The 18,202-nt window shown below is 36.6% G+C and overlaps 1 protein-coding gene across 1 annotated transcript in view; it reads left to right on the top strand.

Annotated features, from left to right (window-relative positions):
* Positions 1 to 18,202, top strand: part of LOC142324021 (annexin A13-like) — a 52,994-nt gene that overhangs the window by 28,055 nt on the left and 6,737 nt on the right. The window contains exons 6-7 of the mRNA XM_075364587.1: positions 2,203 to 2,373; positions 12,679 to 12,857. Coding sequence (XP_075220702.1) covers positions 2,203 to 2,373; positions 12,679 to 12,857 — 350 coding nt within the window. The remainder of the gene's footprint in view (positions 1 to 2,202; positions 2,374 to 12,678; positions 12,858 to 18,202) is intronic.

The following is an 18,202-nucleotide window of genomic DNA, read 5'->3' as shown; positions in this document are numbered from 1 at the left end:
GGATTAGGAGACCTTTCTTTACCCAAAGGCACTTCAGCCAGTCAGGCTGATTATGCAGCCAGTAGGAAGGAAATAAAGTTTCCAGATTGGTCCACAAGCAGTCTGCCATTTCAAATCACACCGAGTTACTTTTTATATCCCAGCATCATCAATATGGACCAAGAACTGTATGCCTTAAACCCACAAAATCCATAACGAGAAAGAAATAATCAAGTAATAAGTGAAGATGTATATGGAGGATCTACGCAAAATATTCTTATTTTTGACTGATTAGTTATATGAGAGAGTTGTGTATCTTCATTTTGTATTACTTGAATGTTTCACTGGAAAGAACTTAATTTCAATTTTTTTTTGGTGGAAATCGTCAATAATCTTATTTTGTAACTGTTCTGTGCATGTAATATATTTATTTATTATTGAAGTAATTATAAAGTAACTCAAAAAAATTCTATAATAAAATGTTTTTAAAAAGATCTTATTAAAATTTTTCTGTCATCTTTCTGATCTACCTCAGTGACTGATGCTGCTGCTTTCACAATGGCATCAGCTGGTGTTGTTAATTCTAGCAGTTTTTTTTTTAATTAGGCAGATAAGTATTGCGAACATGGTTGAAAATTGTGATAATTTGAATTGTGTCTTCATTTGGTAATAACGTTGTTTTGTATCTTTATATATTCATACATATATTTTCATATGTATATATTCATGTTTATATGTTCATGTTAACATGTGGTCCTGTTTTATGTATGTGTAGAATAAAAAGGCTGGTTAATCTGTATCACTGAAGTGGTTAGCATATATTGAGTGTGGAGAGCTTTTATTCTATCTTTATCATTAATTTTATCTTTATTTAAAACTGCATTCAGTGTGACCAATGTAGAATATTGTGAAATTGGAACAGTTCAACAGGATTGTTAAAGGTCTGTGAGTGAAATGATAGATCATACTGGTAGTACTTGATTAAGAAACTGCAATCAACTACAAGACATATTAGCTGCTATGCAATGTAGTCCCAACAAATCCACCCAAAGTTGGCCCAACAGCAAAGATCAGCATTGCAACTGTATATGAGGCAGTTTGTAAAAAATTCAGTGTCATCACACATAAAGTGAAGGCGATTTAAAATTTATTGGCCACAGACAGTGAAAAGCTACTTCAGTTCTGACAATATTTTGGGCTACGTTTTCTAAACTAATGAGGCATGGTTCCATTTATCAGTGTATGTGCGTGCATAGAACTCATGTTTATGGCATGCCAACAACTTCATGTCATACATGAACACATTAGGGTGTAGACTGCAGTATAGAGAAGAATAATAGTCAGCCCAGTACTCGTCGCAGAAACAATAAATTCAGCTTGCCCCCCATTTATCGATTTAAGGAGAGCTAATAAAGAAGGAAATTAGTAATCCTTGAATTTAATAAGATAACATAACCGTGCATACAGCCAGGGAGTCTATGAAATTACTAAAGAGATTTTCAAAAATTAAATCATTTCTAAGGGCTTGTGGTCATCTTGTTCTCCAGACTTAAGCCCACTGGACTATAGTTATAGTCCAGATTATAGTTATAATCCTAGAAGTTTCTGGGATTATGTAAAAAGTAATGTTTATCAAGGAAACACCCGTAGCCTCCAAGAACTTCAAATAATTATTCATGATTTCACCAAGAACATTTCACATGAACTTGTGAAAGTCTTTAAAAACAAGAAGAAACGTGATATGCTGGATGTTTTTGGGGACCATTTTAAACAACTACTAAGTCAATGTTATGTATTATTGTACTAGTGGTTATGTGTTATTGTAATAGTGCATGACAGTTGTATAGTTATTTTTTGAATGCAATTACTATAATATATAATCAGATGTACCTTTATTAATCACTGAAAATATAATGGGTTGGGTTTCTGCCAATTTTTAATTCCCGTCTTTGATTTACATTTTTGTTCTATTGTCAAGAGAATCAAATGTTTGTTTTTTCCTGGTTTTTCTCCTTGAAATGATTAATTTATAATAAAACATATAATGTTAATATAATTTAAGAATCTTTGTGTGTAATAATATTTATTTTTATAGTATACTAAGTCATCAAATTTTAAACAATGAATATTTTTAAAAAATATTATAGCTACATTCAAAATAAAACTAGTAAACTTTAATTTAATATAATATGATTTTTTAATTTTTTTTTATAAAAATACCAGATACTGGTACTGTGAAAAACAGTTCAGCACTAATGGAACTTATGGCAAAAGCATCTTTCAATCAATTAAGATATGTATTGGCTGCTTATGAGACTAAATATGGAGTAGCAGTTGAAGAAGCACTTCAAAAACATTTCAAAGATCCTTTACTAAGGGCTTATTTAATAACAGGTAACAATTAAATATTTTATCTTACATGTACAGTTCACACAATGTTTTTAGTAAGTAGAGCAAAACATTTTTGGTTTACTGATGTGTAAATAAAAGAATAAGCATAGTGAGCAAGACTAGTCATATAGAGAAGGGTTTAGTGCAGCTCTAGGAAATGTTATTTTGATAAGTTAGACTGTGTAGTCTACATCCCAACCAAAAACAGTTGTTTTTATAAGTTATTAAAATTATATTTCTAGGTATACTATTTTTAAAATAAGATTGTGTGTTTGTGTTGTGTGTGTGTGCGTGCGCGCGCGCGAGCGTGTAGACATACATACGTACACCGGCCTCCCAAATATAATTTGCATTTAAACAAAAGCATATAAACTGATAGTTGATTCTTCCAATTGATTTGCATGTTTCATTGATGACAATACTTTTTAATTCCACTAAAGTTTTTGTTTCCACTGAGTAATAATGGTTTTAATTCTGAAGCTCACATTTTTTTCTAACTTAAATGCGTTTCATTATATTGGTGAGCACACAGAATACGTGAAGGCAATGTTTCATCAAGGTTTACAGACATCGATGATTGATATTGCAATCCTTTGCGAAACTTGATCATAAGTTCTGAGTAACTGGATATGTCAAATTCATTACGAAGTCTGGACGACTATCCATTTTAACAGAAAAAAAGTTGGATAATGCTGGAAAAATCGACATAGCTCAAATTATCACTTTTCTGATCACATAGCTCAAAATAGTTCACACAGAATTCTAAGCAATTAAAACTGCACCGTATCGGTTACACGATACTGGTTATCTTAATATACAGAATATTGGCTGTAGTATTTGGATTTTATAAATAAAAAAGAAAAATATTCTTGATGTAACATTTTTTTTTAGATGAGAGGTGGTTTTTATTATCGAACCATGTCAAAGCCAGAACAGTCAGATGTAGTTTGTAAATAAATGTCGTGAGATTTTGGAATAACTATTACCTGACAAAAAAATAGGATAATTGATGGATGCAGCTGTTACTTGATAAAAATTCCCATCATAACAAAAGAAAATAAATAAATATGGACAAAATATTTTTATACTGGTTTGAAGGCCTATCGATGTAGAAAATATAAATGCAAAAAACTTATTTTCTGAAGCAAAATACAGTTAAAAAAAATAAATAAACAGAATGATTCAGGAGCAAAGGGAAATAATTTGGGAACCTATTCTAGACCTTGAAATATGGGAAAATGCTCATACAAACATATGTCCGAAAACACTTTGTTATCGAGCTACGGTTAACGAAAAAATTTCGACCGGATTTCAGTTCCCCCCGTGAAATAAGGTTATACTGAAATTTTAAGGCATTGTATAAGCAGTAAACTTGATGGTTTCTACATTTTTTGAATTTCGAGTAGATTTTTGTCCCTGAAAAATCGAATAAAACAGGTCCCAGAACTATATCTCCCGAGGTTTTCCTGATGTCCACAGTAAAACAGAAAAATTCAGTGACGAAAAACAGGTTTTTTATGTTTGAAGTACATTAATTTTGTAAAATGACTAATACGTTCGTAAATTTTATTATCAGTACTTGTAGAGAATTTAATTATAAGAGAACTGATTAATAAAGTCTATAAAAAAATTTGTTTAATATTTATTAAACTTTTATTATTAAAAACAATACTTAACAGAAAAATGTTACGAATTTGTAAAAATTAAAAACAATGAGAAATAAAAATACTTTTTAAAAAAATACTCAGTGTAGTTTATACTATATTAATTTACAATAAATGTTCAAAAATTACACCGCTGACATCGATGCACTTTTCAACTCGTTTCCGTATGGCTTCTGTCGCCAAAACCTAATGATATTTTTATCTTCTTTGACGAGGACAGCAGCATTTAGAATGCGAGCGATCAGTTCATCACGTGCGTTTATTTTTTGCTTGAATACCTCGCATTTCATTCATCCCCATTAGATAAAGAGTAATCTAAAGTAATAAAGTTCGCTGATCTAGGTGGCCAATTTATCAACTTTCTACGTCTAAAACCGTTCATCAGTAAATCTTTCATCTAAGATTGCCTTACTTCAAATCATTTCGCCGATTAGAAATTTTCAAGCACTGTAAGAAATTTATTGTATAAAAATTCCAGATAATTTCTCCTTGTAACACGTTGTTCTATTACGAAACGGCCTATTAATTGGTTGTTGATCATGGCACACCAAAAGTTCACCGAAAATAGTTGCTGGAAATTTGATTCGACTACAGCATATGGATTTTCTTCAGAACACCGATGTGAATTCCATGTGTTCATGACATTAGGGGTAGCTTCGTCCGAAATAGTATGAACAGAATTAAGTGGAAATTTTTATTAACTCATTGACAAAACTTGCTAAACAGAAAAATAAAGAAAGGCATGGATAAGTAATCCATCCCGTATTTAGATAGCCTGTCCCGTTGTCTTCAAACACAGCTTCGGGACTCTGTTATGTCTCGTTTTCAGAAAGAGAACAACCCATCTTAACAAATTCAAAAAAAAGGCGAGAAATTAATAAATCCGACGGTAGCGCGGCGCCTAGATGACGGCAATCGACCGCACAATTTGTCAAAATGTTGGGATTAGTTAATAATTAACGGTGATTGAGAGTAAACAGAATTTCTTGTAATGTAATATTATACGTGTGTTAATTTAAATTTCTTGTACGCGAATCCTTCATTTTAATAATGCTTAAATGTACGTGCACTTACAAATACCCGTTTATAAAACAAAGAAGTAGTCCATCGGACGTCAAATGTGAAAAGTGTCGTTCAGAATTTAGTGTAGCCCAAGGAGATGCCAGCGATATTGAGCAACATTTAAGATGAGAAAAACATAAAAATTCGGATTGTGCTGCCGCTTCGAGTTCTTTGATGCTTAATTTAAAAAAAAAAGGGATTCAACAATTTCGAAAGATCTGGAAGTTTCTGCGATCGCCTGGGCTTATCATACGGCACAAGAGAACCACAGTTTTCGCTCAACTATTGTGCTTCTAAGTTAATTCAAACGTGTTTTAAACAGAAATTAGGATGTGCTCGTACAAAAACAGAAGCTGTTGTTGTTAATTTATAAATATGCGCCAATAGTAATAAGTGAATTAAAAGATCGCCTCAGTGAATACAACTGTGTTACAATATTAACCAGGGGGACAGAGCTACCCTCTGTACCCCGTGGTTAAGTACTTTGAGGATTAGTATGATCAATTTATGGTCTTTATAGAGAATCCGCGAAGCGCTTCGGCTTTGGTTAGGAATAGGATTATTCCCAAAATAAAAGAATTTAAGGCAACGTTCTCTGCCCTGCTTGGCGTTGGCTTCTAAGCCAATTGAAGTAAAGGAAGTGATTGTGAAGGAAACAGGAACAGTTCCTACTGTAGTTTCTATGCCTGTCGAGAAAGCAGCTGGAGGTTATCGTTCTGAATAAGTCTGAGGGTTCGGCAAAAATGGCCAAGGAAATAAGAAATGATTTTTAGATTGCTCTTCGTAAGAAGAGGTCCAGCCTGAAAATAAGAAATATACGGGAAACCCAAAGGGGACTGGTTGTCGTCGCTGAAGACAAAGAGAATGTAAGGGTTATCTCTGAAACTTTAAAAGCTGCAAAAGTAGAGGTAAGGGTTGATCCTAAATGTAAACGGCGATCAAGAGTCATTGTATATGACGTGGATCGTCGCCTCTGATGATGTGTTCATGACTCTGGTCAGGTAGCGAAATACCGATTTGGACAAGGCGACTTTTCGGAGTGAATGTCGGTTTCTGTTTAAGACAGGTAAACGTGAGGCAGAGCGTTACCACGCAGTGCTGGAGTTGGGATCCCTGGCCTTCTACAGAAGTTTGTTTTGAAGGCACGTTTTTTGTGGACTTCTCGACTTGTAGGATGAAGGAATATATAGATATCCAACGTTTTTTTAAGTGTTGTTGTTATGGGGACAGGGCGAAGTTCTGCAACTTTCCGTCGCTGTGTGCTCATTTTGGAGAGGAAGGGTACAAACGAGATGATTTCCTTAGAAGAATGAGGAATCGATTTGTGTCAATTGTAAGAGGCTGCGCAAAGAGCATAAGCACTCTGTGGACAGTAAGGATTTTTTTTTATATATATATATATTCATATTTTTTTTTATGTTTTTTAAAATTCGTCTGTGATATTAGTTGTAAGATTTTTGTGATATTAGTTGTAAGACTTTAAACATAATAGTTTTAAGTTTTATGTCCTTTTTTAGTTTTAAGTTTTATTTATTTTTAATATGATAGTTTTTAACGTAGTTTTAAGTTACATGTTAGTGTTTTTGTTATCCGAGAATGGGCCTTTTACACCCATTCCGGTGATAGTAGTTTTAAGTTTTAATTTTATGTAACAACCTTATTTACTTCTATTTATTTATTTTCCGGGCGATGATAACGTCCAACCGTTCTTCGCCCTAAAAAAGTAAGATTGTGGATCTTATTTGAGAACTGTCGAGATGTGCTTCAATTCATTGAGTGATTAATTTCGGGCAGTTGAGCGCTCAGGGTGCTTACATTGCGCAGATTGAATTAGGTGAGGTTGTAGATTGAAGGAATCTAGATGTATTTCTTCTTTTGCATCCTACGTTGGGCCAGGTGTTCTGCCAGGTTTTAGTAACTGACAGAAGTTTCTGTGTAGTTCTGCTAGTATATCCGCTATTCTATGCAGGAGACATCTGGATTGTGTCTTTGTTCAGCAGCTTTCTGACTTTCACAATGTTGTTGTGAAACTGGTAATCGGGGACTTGCAACTTTATGTTGCAAGTTCGTATTTTCAATTTAAGAACCCTGTTGAGCATCATTTAGGGAAATAAGACAGGATTGTTCGGTTTGTAGGTGCTGTCCTATTATCAGACATTAATGCAGTCTGGATTAATGTGGGACCGATTTTGATGGCCTGAGTCCTGGCTTCCCCAGAGCTGCGCAGTTGAACATCATGTGTTCGTTCGGCTGGACCTCCCCACAGACGCCCAGCTCATCAGTTGCCAGGCGGAATCGAAACAAATATTGGTTTAAATTTACATGGTTGGAGAGCACTTGGGTTTCCGTTGCCCTTAAAAACGATCTAGAGGCATACCATCCCCCCAGATCCTATATAACTTTATACAAGGACCTTCCCTTAGTCGTGGCGTGCCATTCTTGCTGCCTTGCTTCCATCGCGAGACTGTAAAGCCTCCTCCACAGGCGGGGGTGGGCAATTGTTCGAAATTTAGAACCAAAGCATTGAGATCACCGTCCCGCTCCGGTAGAGGCCCAGCTCGAAACCACATTCCAAATACCTCGGCCTTCCTGCCTCTTCGCAATTTCCACATGGCCGCTCGAACTTTCACCACTAAATCGGTTGGGAAAGTCTTTCCCAATATAGTGGTAGCCTCGTAGGAAGTTGTTTTAAAAACACCATTGTATACAATTAAGGCTCTGCACTGGGCACTCCTTAAATTTTGAAGAAGTTCTCAACTTTTTCCAACCTATGCGCCCAAACGAACGCCGCGTAAGAGGTCATACTTTCGAAGACACCTCGGTACACCATGTACAAATGACGGCTCGACAGCCCGTAATCATTTCGAGCAATCCTCCTAAGCTTGTGCATCACAGAGACGGCGTCTGTCGCTACTTGCCTAATGGGGTTGCTAAACAGCAACTTCTCGTCAAACAAAACACCTAGGTACTTATGAAATCGAACTCGGCTGATTACATAGCCTTTATACGTAATACGAGGGTTACAACTGTATGATAATTTGTCTGCACCCTTGAGAAGCATAAACTTCGTCTTGGGCACAGAACTCTTTAAATTTTGAATACCTATCCAGCCCTCTGTGGTTGGCAAAGCCGCCTGCGCTCGGTCTTCCAGCTGCGGTTGTGAGTTACCACGACTAACAGGAGACAGTCATCGGCGAAAGCCTGGGGCGTGACCCCTTCCTGAAATGTCAGTCCCAAAAATCTGTCGAATACCAGGTTCCACAGCAAGGGACTGAACGCAGCCCTGTGGGCTTCCCCTGGTGACGGAATTTTCCACAACTAGGTGCGCATCCTTAAACAGAACTGTGTGATCAGAGAAGTAGTCACGTACTACGGCCTGCAGGGCTACGGGAACATTGCGGCGTTCCAACTCATAGAGAACAGAACTCCAACACAAGGACAAACGCAAGAAGTTCGGTGCTTATGGACATGACTGCGGCACTGGATTTAGTACTGCTATATGTTGGCGATGCATATACATTTCGGAGAGGGCCTTCGGAGTCTATAATCGACGTGTCCTTTACCTCCCCTGAACTTGCTGCCCGTATTAAAGACTGGAGAGGGTGGGAAGGCTACACGGCCAGCGATCATCACGCGATCTTGATGACGATCGCTAGCACTGGAACTGGTGTTGATGGACCACCTTTATTCACGAGCTGGAGCGCCAGGGACTTCGACCCTGGTGTTTTTACCAAACGGCTTGACCTACGTTTAGTACGTCGGGTCTCCACGGCGTAGGGGAAGGCCTCATGTTTTGCCGATTGTCTTGAAGAAGCCTGCGAAGTACTCCCACGTAAGTTTGTCTCCAGGAGTTATTTGTCTGCATATTGATGGACTGCCGATATAGCCAGCAAGCGAGAAGAGTGCTACAGCGCTAGAAGACGTATGTCAAGGGTGTACTTGCATTCGGTGAAAGTCGTATACACCAAGCTGTTTAAGAAAAACAGGAGAGAGCTTCCTAAGCTAATCATACAGTCAAAGAGAAAATGTTGAGCTCAACTAATCGAGGAGGTGGAGACGGATCGGTGGGGGAGGTCCTATGCGGTTCTAGTGAAAAAAGCAGTAAGATCCAGAGCTACAGTTGTGAGGTGTCTGCAAGAAATGCTGAACATAGTTGACGGGCTCTTCCCCTCGGAGGACGAATTATTCCCTGAGGTGGAAGGCGCGGCTGGGACTAGACCGCTGTTTACCGGTTCAGAACTGGAGGCGGCGATCACACGAATACCGTCGGCAAGGACGCCTGGCCCAGATCTTCTGCCTAATACAGTTGTCATGATGGTTCGGGCTGAGCCAGAGGCGTTTTTTGAGACATACAACGCCTGTCTTGAAGAGGCAGTTTTTCCTGGCAGATGAAAGCGTCAGCGGCTGGTGCTAGTTCCTAAACCGAGAAGGGATTTGGCGCTTCCTCCTCATACCGGCCGCTGGCGATGATCGATGCGCGTGCAAAGGTGCTGGAACGTATGCTCCAGCAAAGGATAGTTGGTGTACTGGAAGAGCAGGGCGGGCTCTCTGCGAATCATTATGGATTTCGCAGTGGTAATTCCGCCCTCGATGCCGTGGGTATTGTCTGCGACTTGGCGGGGAGAGTCTGTAGGAGAGGTGACGGTAAGATCTGCGTCAGTCACATTGGAGGTACGAAACGCGTTTAATTGCATCCGCCACTCAGCAATAATGAGAGAACTGGAGGTCACCTACATGTCCCTTCTTACCTGCGACGTATGGTGCAAAATTACCTCATCGGACGTCATCTACCTCATCGATCTTTAGACTGCATGAAGGGTATATTGAGAAGAATCTCGAGGAGTGCCGCAGGGGTCGCTCCTTGGACCGACCCTCTGGAACTTGGCTTACAATGAAATGTTTCGGGTTGTTCTCCCACAATCGATTACATTGTTTGGATACGCTGATGATATAGCGTTGCTAGTGGAGGCGGAAACAAAGTATGAGGCTGTAGGCAAGATAACTGAGTCGTATGCAAGGATTAGTGAATTGATGGTTGGGGTAGGACTGGAGTTGGCTCCTGAAAAGACAGAGATTTGTGGTAATCTCTGCCGCCAGTAGGAGGCCAACTTTAAGTTTGATCCTTGATAGCAGAGAAACTGTGTCCCAGGCAGCCATAAAATACTTGGGAATCTGGGTTAACTTCAGACTAATGTTTAGTACTTACGTACTCCGAGATTGTGAGAAGGAGAACAAGGTGGCTTATTGCTAGCCTACTCCCGAATACTAGAGGGCCCACCCAACAAAGTAGGAAAATGCTTATTGGTGTGGCCTATTCAGCCCTGCTATATGGCGTTAAGTTGTGGGCGGGCGTTGTTAGATTTGCCAAGTACAGGGGTAAATTGGAATCCATCCACAGGAGGTGTTGCATCAGAGTAGCGGCCGCCTATAGGATGGTGTCCAGGGAGGCGGTTCAGGTGTTGCTGGATTCCCGCCTGTAGACTTAATGATAATGCGGCGTAGTAGAACCAGGGAACTGAAAATACTCCCATTAGAGGAAAGGAAGCGTTCTGCTGAAGAACTAGAAGAAGAGATCGCACAAACATGGCAGGAGCGATAGGACCGGTCCATGAAGGGTAGGTAGACCCATCGCCTTATTGGGGACATCAGGGGGTAGTGCCGGAGGACCCATGACACGCTGAGTTTTGAGTTAACACAATTCCTGGCAGGTCATGAGAGATTCAGGTCTTATTTGTGCAGATTCAGGCTCAACCTGTCTGAAAATTGCCTGGAGTGCGAGGTAGAAGAGACCCCCCCCCACCACATGTATTCTTTCTGTGTCCGCGACTCGCCATAGAGCGTAGAGAGATGCTCGTCAACTTGAGATGTGAGCACATGTTTCACCCTGAGGATACCATATGGATCCTACTACAAGGTGAGGCACAGTGGAAGACTGTAGAAAGATTTGTCAGGACAGTCATGAGGAAGCTGCATTTATATGAGGAGTCCCGCAGAGGGGAAAATGGCGCCGGAGGGCACGGGGGCGAACAGGTTCTCGGCTGAGTGCCTAGCAGGGGTCCCCCGTACGAGGGGGGGGGGGTCACCAGAATGCGATGAGGCCGGGGACACTATGCTCGTGTGTCTGATGGTGGCCACTGGTAAGTGGTGTAACTGTTTGAGATTTCTGTCTTGACTGCTGTGTGTGGGTGTGTATCGCGTGGGTGATGTGGATGTGAGAAGCTTTATCCTATATTCTGCATGGTTCTTCTGTGATGTTGTTGTCGGTGTTTGTATTTGATGTGTTTGTTGTACGTGTTGATTGTAGTGGTGTTGTTTGTGTGGTGTGTGACATTCTGTTGGTTTGTTATGACTGTGTGTGCAGGAGATTCCCCCTTCTTGATGAAATGCTTTATAAGCAGTCCCAGGAAGTGGTGAAGCCAGGGGTGGAGGTTTAGTCGGTAGTGCGTAGGTATACATACGCCCTTGGCTACAACTGATGGAACCAGTTAGCGTGCCCGACACTGCTTACGTGCCTGTAAATGGGGTTCCTCCACCTCTTTAACTACAAAAAAAAGACTTTGTGTTTTGAGCTGGGGTTTGGAAATTATGGATTTGGAGGAGTTGTCGGAGAGGCTTTCTCTTGCTTATTTGGATGTTGCAGAACACTCATCCTACGTAGTTCTGGTTGGGAGAGAATTGCTCCGTGGTGAATGAGAAAGTTCTTTAATCTGAAGCGATCTGAAAATCGTTTTAGGCAAGCTTCTCAAAGTGAGGATGACCCTGATCGACGAGCAGAACTCGCTTTCGAAAATACGGGTTTGAGGATGGTATTTTCATATGATTCGAACAGCAAAAAGGGATTCTTGGCATCATCAGGGTAATAAGGATCCCTGGGGTGTCATTTATAGGATTTTGGGACATAAACGAAGGAAATATGTTCTTCTGTCTGTTCTCTTGACCCGGCAAGGTGTACTGATAGACAGGATAGAAATATTGCGCACTCTATTGAATGATTTACTGCCAGATGATGTGGAGGGTGAGTGTCAGTATCATGTGCGTGTTAGGCGTGAGGTCGTTTCTTTTCCTTTAGGTATAGCAACTTTGTAGATAACTGAGGCTTAGGTGCGGCAGGTTATTTGCAGTTTTGCAAGGCATAAGGCTCCTGGGTATGACGGAGACACTGTGGAACTCCTTGCTCGCTCACAAATTTAATTTATTTGGGATAGTCCTAAGTTTTCACATTCAAACTACATTTTGTAAACATGTTATTTTAAACACTTATGTTGGTCATGCTTTGCATGTTATTTTATTTTTCTGTAGTACACAATATACAATTTTAAGTTAACACAAGAGTGACATGGATCCCTTTCTGGAAAGTGTTCACCGTTTTATAACTCCAGGAATCAATAGAATCAAATACATACATCATAATGAGATCAACATGATCATGTAATGTTATCTTAATAAGAAATTATGGCAATTTCAAAAGATTGATTAGAAAAAACAATATTTAATATAATTTTACTTTTAATTTATTATATTACTTAAATCACTTTTCCACAGAACTTAAAATTAAAAATACAATTATTTATTTATTTTTCAGTTGATTTTGCAAAATGTTTTAATTATTTCTTTGCTAAAGAATTAAACAAAGCAACTGTGGAAGCCCTAAATACTAAACGTTTAACAACACTAATTGTGACCTTAAAACGAGAAGGATTACAAGACATCTTATATGAATATAAGAAAAATTATAATCGAGATTTTAAGTCAGCTGTGGAGGTAATTATACTTAGTTATTTTTATAATTGAAGAGGTGACTGTAACATCATAACTTCCGTGGTGGAACAATGTTCTATGTGAATACTACAATTCTTTTCAGTGCAACTACTGTAGGGAATAATATTTTTAAATGGTTTAATTCTACTTTTTATATTTTGTTGACCTGAGCTTCTACAGAACATTGTAATTTATAAAAAAAATCACATTTTGGATCCATGAATCTGAATCCTAGTACCATTTCTCACTTTATTCATAGTAAAAAGAGAAAGTTAAATGTTACAAAGTGAAAATAATAGAAAGACAAAAGGTAACTTTGAGGAGGGTTTTATCAAGAAATAAAGACATATCAACTTTGTCCAGCTACCAGAAGGAAGTGAGTGGAAGAACACTGTTGTAACTTTCTAGGTCATTTATTTCCCTAAAATTAAAAGTTTATCCTTTTTTCCAGAGCTCCAATTAAATTTTATCATGCTATTATCTATTTATTTCTCAGTGATTTTTAGCATAGCCTTGTATAAAATTATAACAAATTGAAATAACAACAAAACAAGGTACTGAAATTATTCTGTGAATTATAATACCGGCACCTATTGCAAATAAAACTAGTATTACGTTAGATCAGTGTTTCCCAACCTGAGGTTTGTAGACCTGCAGGGACTACAAGAGTTTGAAAAGGTTCTTAGGCAAATTTTATTTTCATTAAACTTTATCTTATCATGTTGCTCACACCTAGGATATTTATAATGTTCATTTCAAGCCATGATTGAAATAAAAGTTAACAAGAATATTTGTACCATTACCAGTTCCCTTTGTGAAGAAGTGAATAATTGACCCTTTGTGTAGGCTGTTCCAAGTACATTTTCATCAGGCTGGTCAATTCTATCTCAAACCCCTATGTCAGGTAGACCATTGTCTTTCTTACCCCCGTACCCCATTTCTCTTTGTTTCCTGGGATCAATGACCATGTCTCTTATTCATTTCAGTGGCAGAGTGAAAAACCTGTGTTTCTTTATTTTTTTGCAGTGAATTTGTATATTATGCAATTAATGAGTTTTCTGCTTTTGATCAAGTAATTGAGTTCTCAATGAAATTTCTTCACAATTTGTGAATATCTTCACAAATTGTTCACAATCTTATTTAGTGATGGATCAGTGGTTAAAGTGTGAATCATTAAAATGCAAGACAGATATGATGATTCAAGTGGATCTAGTATTGTTAAAACTATTAGTAGTGCAAATAAAGTTCATTCACATAAAAAAATTGTACAAATATTGTTTTTCATATTTAGAAATGAAATTTTTTGTTCTAAAAAAAAAAAGACTATAAAGATAGACTACAAAGTGTTCTTTGTTGCAAAGTGTTATTGAATGAATCTACAAAACCATCAAAGTTGAGATGCCATCTTGAAACAAAACATAACGAATCAGTTAATAAGGCAGCAGAATATTTTCAAAAGAAAAAAATGAACTTCATGATTCAAAAATTTAGTTAAGGAAATTGTGTTATAGAACAAAAAATGAAAAGTCTCTTCTTGCCTCTTATGAAGTTGCCCTTCTGATCACTAGAAATGAACAACTCCATACAATTGGGGAAGATTTAATTTTGCCTGCAAGAAAAGTAATAGTAAATTAGTTGTTTAGTGAAAAACCTGCCAATGAGGTATCTATAATATCATTACCTCACAATACAATGAAAAGAAGAGTTGATGAGATGGCTGAAAATGTGAAAAATATTTTTCTAGAATGGTTATGTAATAGTGCATATTTTGCATTACAGTTGGATGAAAATCATGATATTACAAATAATGCTAACCTGGTAGTTTTTGTGTGATTTGAACATAAAAATAAAGTTTCTGAAGACTTTTTGTTCAGTGAATTGGTACCTTTTCATACAACTGCTGAGGCCCTTTTCAATGTTGTCAATGATTTCGTAACTACAAATTAAGTTCAATGGGAAAAATGTATAGGTATAAGTGCAGATAGTGCTAAAACAATATCAGGAATACATAAAGGTTTGGTTGTATGTATCCAGAAAGTCGCATCTCTTGTGAAAAAAACACATTGTTGTATACATCACAAAGTACTAGCTACATGTCATGTCTTCCAAAACAAAAACTGTTCTAAACAAGCCAGTAAAAATGGTTAATTTTTATTAAGGCCCTTCCTCTCAACAGCTGGTTATTTTCTGCTCTTAATAATGAAATGGGAAGTAATCACAAACATTTATTATTGCACTAAGAAATTCTCTGACAGATAGATAGATAGAGGCAACAATCAAGAAGTTTAATTTGTGGTGTAAATGCTTGGAGAAAGGAAAATACGATTCCTTTCAGACACTGAGTGATTTCATTGATTTCAGTGAACAATCCCTCTCCAGTGATATTGCTGAAAATGTGACTGAACATATGAAGTCAACTGGCATCTTAACTATATCTGTATTTTCCGATTGTTCTGAAAAAATGATTGGATGAAAACTCTCTTTCCAGACTCAGAAATGAACTTTCTTCTGTTGAAGAAGATCAACTTATTGAATTGTCTTATGATTCAATATTCAAACTGCTGTTTCCTTCATAACCGTTACTGGAGTTTTAGTTCTAATTTAAGGCTGTTTATCCTTTCTTTTCCTGTTAGGAAACCTCTGTTAGGTACTACTTCAGAGGATGAGTGAGGATGATATGTATGAATGTAAATGAAGTGTAGACTTGCACAGTCTCAGGTCGACCATTCCTGAGATGTGTGGTTAATTGAAACCCAACCACCAAAGAATACTGGTATCCATGATGTAGTATTCAAATCCGTATAAAAGTAACTGCCTTTACTAGGAACCTTAGAACTCTTGACTTCGAAATCAGCTGATTTTGCAATGATGAGTTAACCACTAAACCAGCCTGGTGGGCTAGGCTGTTTATCCTGAAATTTCCAAAAGGGCTGTAAGACATTTGATGTCATATGCCACTACATATCTGTGCAAAACAACATTTTCTCATCTCGTACCTATGAAAAACAAATACAGGAATAGACTTAATGTGAAGCCAGATCTACATCTAAATTATCCAGTTTTTATCAAGATATATGGAAGTTGACATCTGAAAAGTAGCATAAGCCATCACATTAGGTGAGTGTTGAATTCATAATATTAAACCTAACTGGTATGATCATATTTTTTTAAATATCTCCATTTTTAACAATACGTCATAAATGACATATAAATTGTTGCAAAATTGCAATATATCGTTTCATTCTTATGATATGTAAAATATATTTTAAATACGATTTTTTGATTTCATGGGGGGTACAAAAATTTAAGTTGTTACAAGCAGTCCGCAACATAAGAAAGATTTGGAAACGCTGCTTTAGATGGCAACAAATTAATTTATCACAGCATTCTTTAAAGAAAATGTTGCACCTGTGGAGTTGAGTTGAAAAAACATCCTCATGCAACATGCAGAATATTTAAAAAAATATTAATTCATTTTTACAGTCAAAAGATTAACCGAAAAACATTTGAGGCCCTAAAATATAATTTGTGCTAGTAACAACAGAATTCATATAAAGTAAGGTATTTAATAAAATGTGTTGGATAGGTAATTTTGCAGCTAAACTTTATACAAGCAGTTTTGTTTTACCACTGAAGCGTTTTGAAATCAAATATTTAATCTAGATCTAATTTAATTACTTTAGATTACATAAAAATAATATATTATTTTAAAAATAATCATTTTTGTCACTGAATAAAGATAAAAAAATTATTATTTCTAACCATCATATTTTCAAATATTTCATCAAAATGCTTGATTTTAAGAGTATTATTTATATCTTCAGTGTGTGTTTCAAAAACTTTGAAAAGTGAACTGTCTTCAAAAAGGTTGTTGGGTTTCACATTACATTTTTGTAGAATTCTGAATCTGGAAAATTTCTCTACTCATTTCCGAATGTTTACTTAATAGCTTGTTGACATCAGAATTTTTTCTACTTTCAATGAAACCACTTAGTATCCAGGATTGTCTTGCAAATGTTTCCTTGCTTTCAAAACTACCAAAACTTTAACACCAAATATTTTATTTTCTTCCTCTACATTCTTCTATGATATCTGAGGAGTCTGATAGAGCAGTATAAAGATTATATTCCATGACTTTGTGAAAAACAATAACAAATTAGTAATCTCTTTCACACACTCATCAAAAAAAAAACCAGATAGTCAGACAGAAAAAATCACAGTTAATTAAGAAACAGTTTGTCCTAACTTATGAAAAAAATGTACATATATATATATATATATATATATATATATATATCTTCCACTTAGTTTATTATTCTAAAATTAATGCAGTATTAGAATAAAGTGAGTGTATAATAAAGTAATTCCAGGTATTAAAATGGATAAAGAGAATTTTAAAACATATTTAACTGACTTTAGTATGGAGATACAGAGATAAGAGTTGTTTTATTTCCTTCAATAGCATAAGGAAAGCTTTATTATGATAAATTTTACAAACGAAAGAGACAGACAAAGAAAAATTTATTTAGTTTTGAAAGAAACAAAGTTTTTTCAAGTTCTATGTTTTTGAAAAATTTTTGAAAGCATGTTTTTGAAAGGTGTCACTGTGTATTTTTAGAAACATTATGATTACATTAATTCATCTAAGTTATTACATCTTGAAAATGAGTGAAATAAAGAAGAAATTTTATACATTTTGAAATCTTATTACAAAAAAGGGAAGAATGTGACTCAGGGAGTTAAAAAAAGTTTGTGATGTTTATGGACATGATGTGGTATCAATATATATAGCACAAAGCTGGTTCTAGTGTTTTCAATCTGGAAATCTTTATGTCGATCCAACTTGCTCTGGGTGGCCAGCAACTGAAAAGTCTATGAACTCATGGAAAAAAATAATTAAAAACAGTTTTGACTGTTTGAAAAAAGCTGAATACAAAAAAAAGGAGAAGAAAAATTCAATAGATCAAATGTCTATCTGCAAATTATTGTTAAAATGGAATGAAATTGAACCATTTTTGAAACGGTTTATTATTGACAATGAAAAATCTATCATGTATGACAATATATACAAAAAATATCATCGTTGAAGTGAGGTGAAACTCTACACAAATGGTGGCAAAGACAGAGTTGATCCCAAGAAAAGTGATGTATGTGTAGTGGGATCGGAAAGGAATTTTTCACTATGAGCTGCTGCCATCCTGTCAAACTATTGATTCTAACCTCTACCGTCAACAAGTGGAAGATTACACTGAACAATCGAGATAAAGCAACCAGAATTGATCGATAGGAAAGGAGTTATCTTCCATCACAATGTCAGACCCCATACATCTTTGGTGACCTGTAGAAAA

This window comes from Lycorma delicatula, chromosome 4, assembly GCF_047948215.1.
Source record: "Lycorma delicatula isolate Av1 chromosome 4, ASM4794821v1, whole genome shotgun sequence".
Taxonomy (NCBI): Eukaryota; Metazoa; Arthropoda; class Insecta; order Hemiptera; family Fulgoridae; genus Lycorma; species Lycorma delicatula.
The sequence above is the reverse complement of the archived record's forward strand: the minus strand, read 5'-3'. Positions and strand labels throughout refer to the sequence as shown.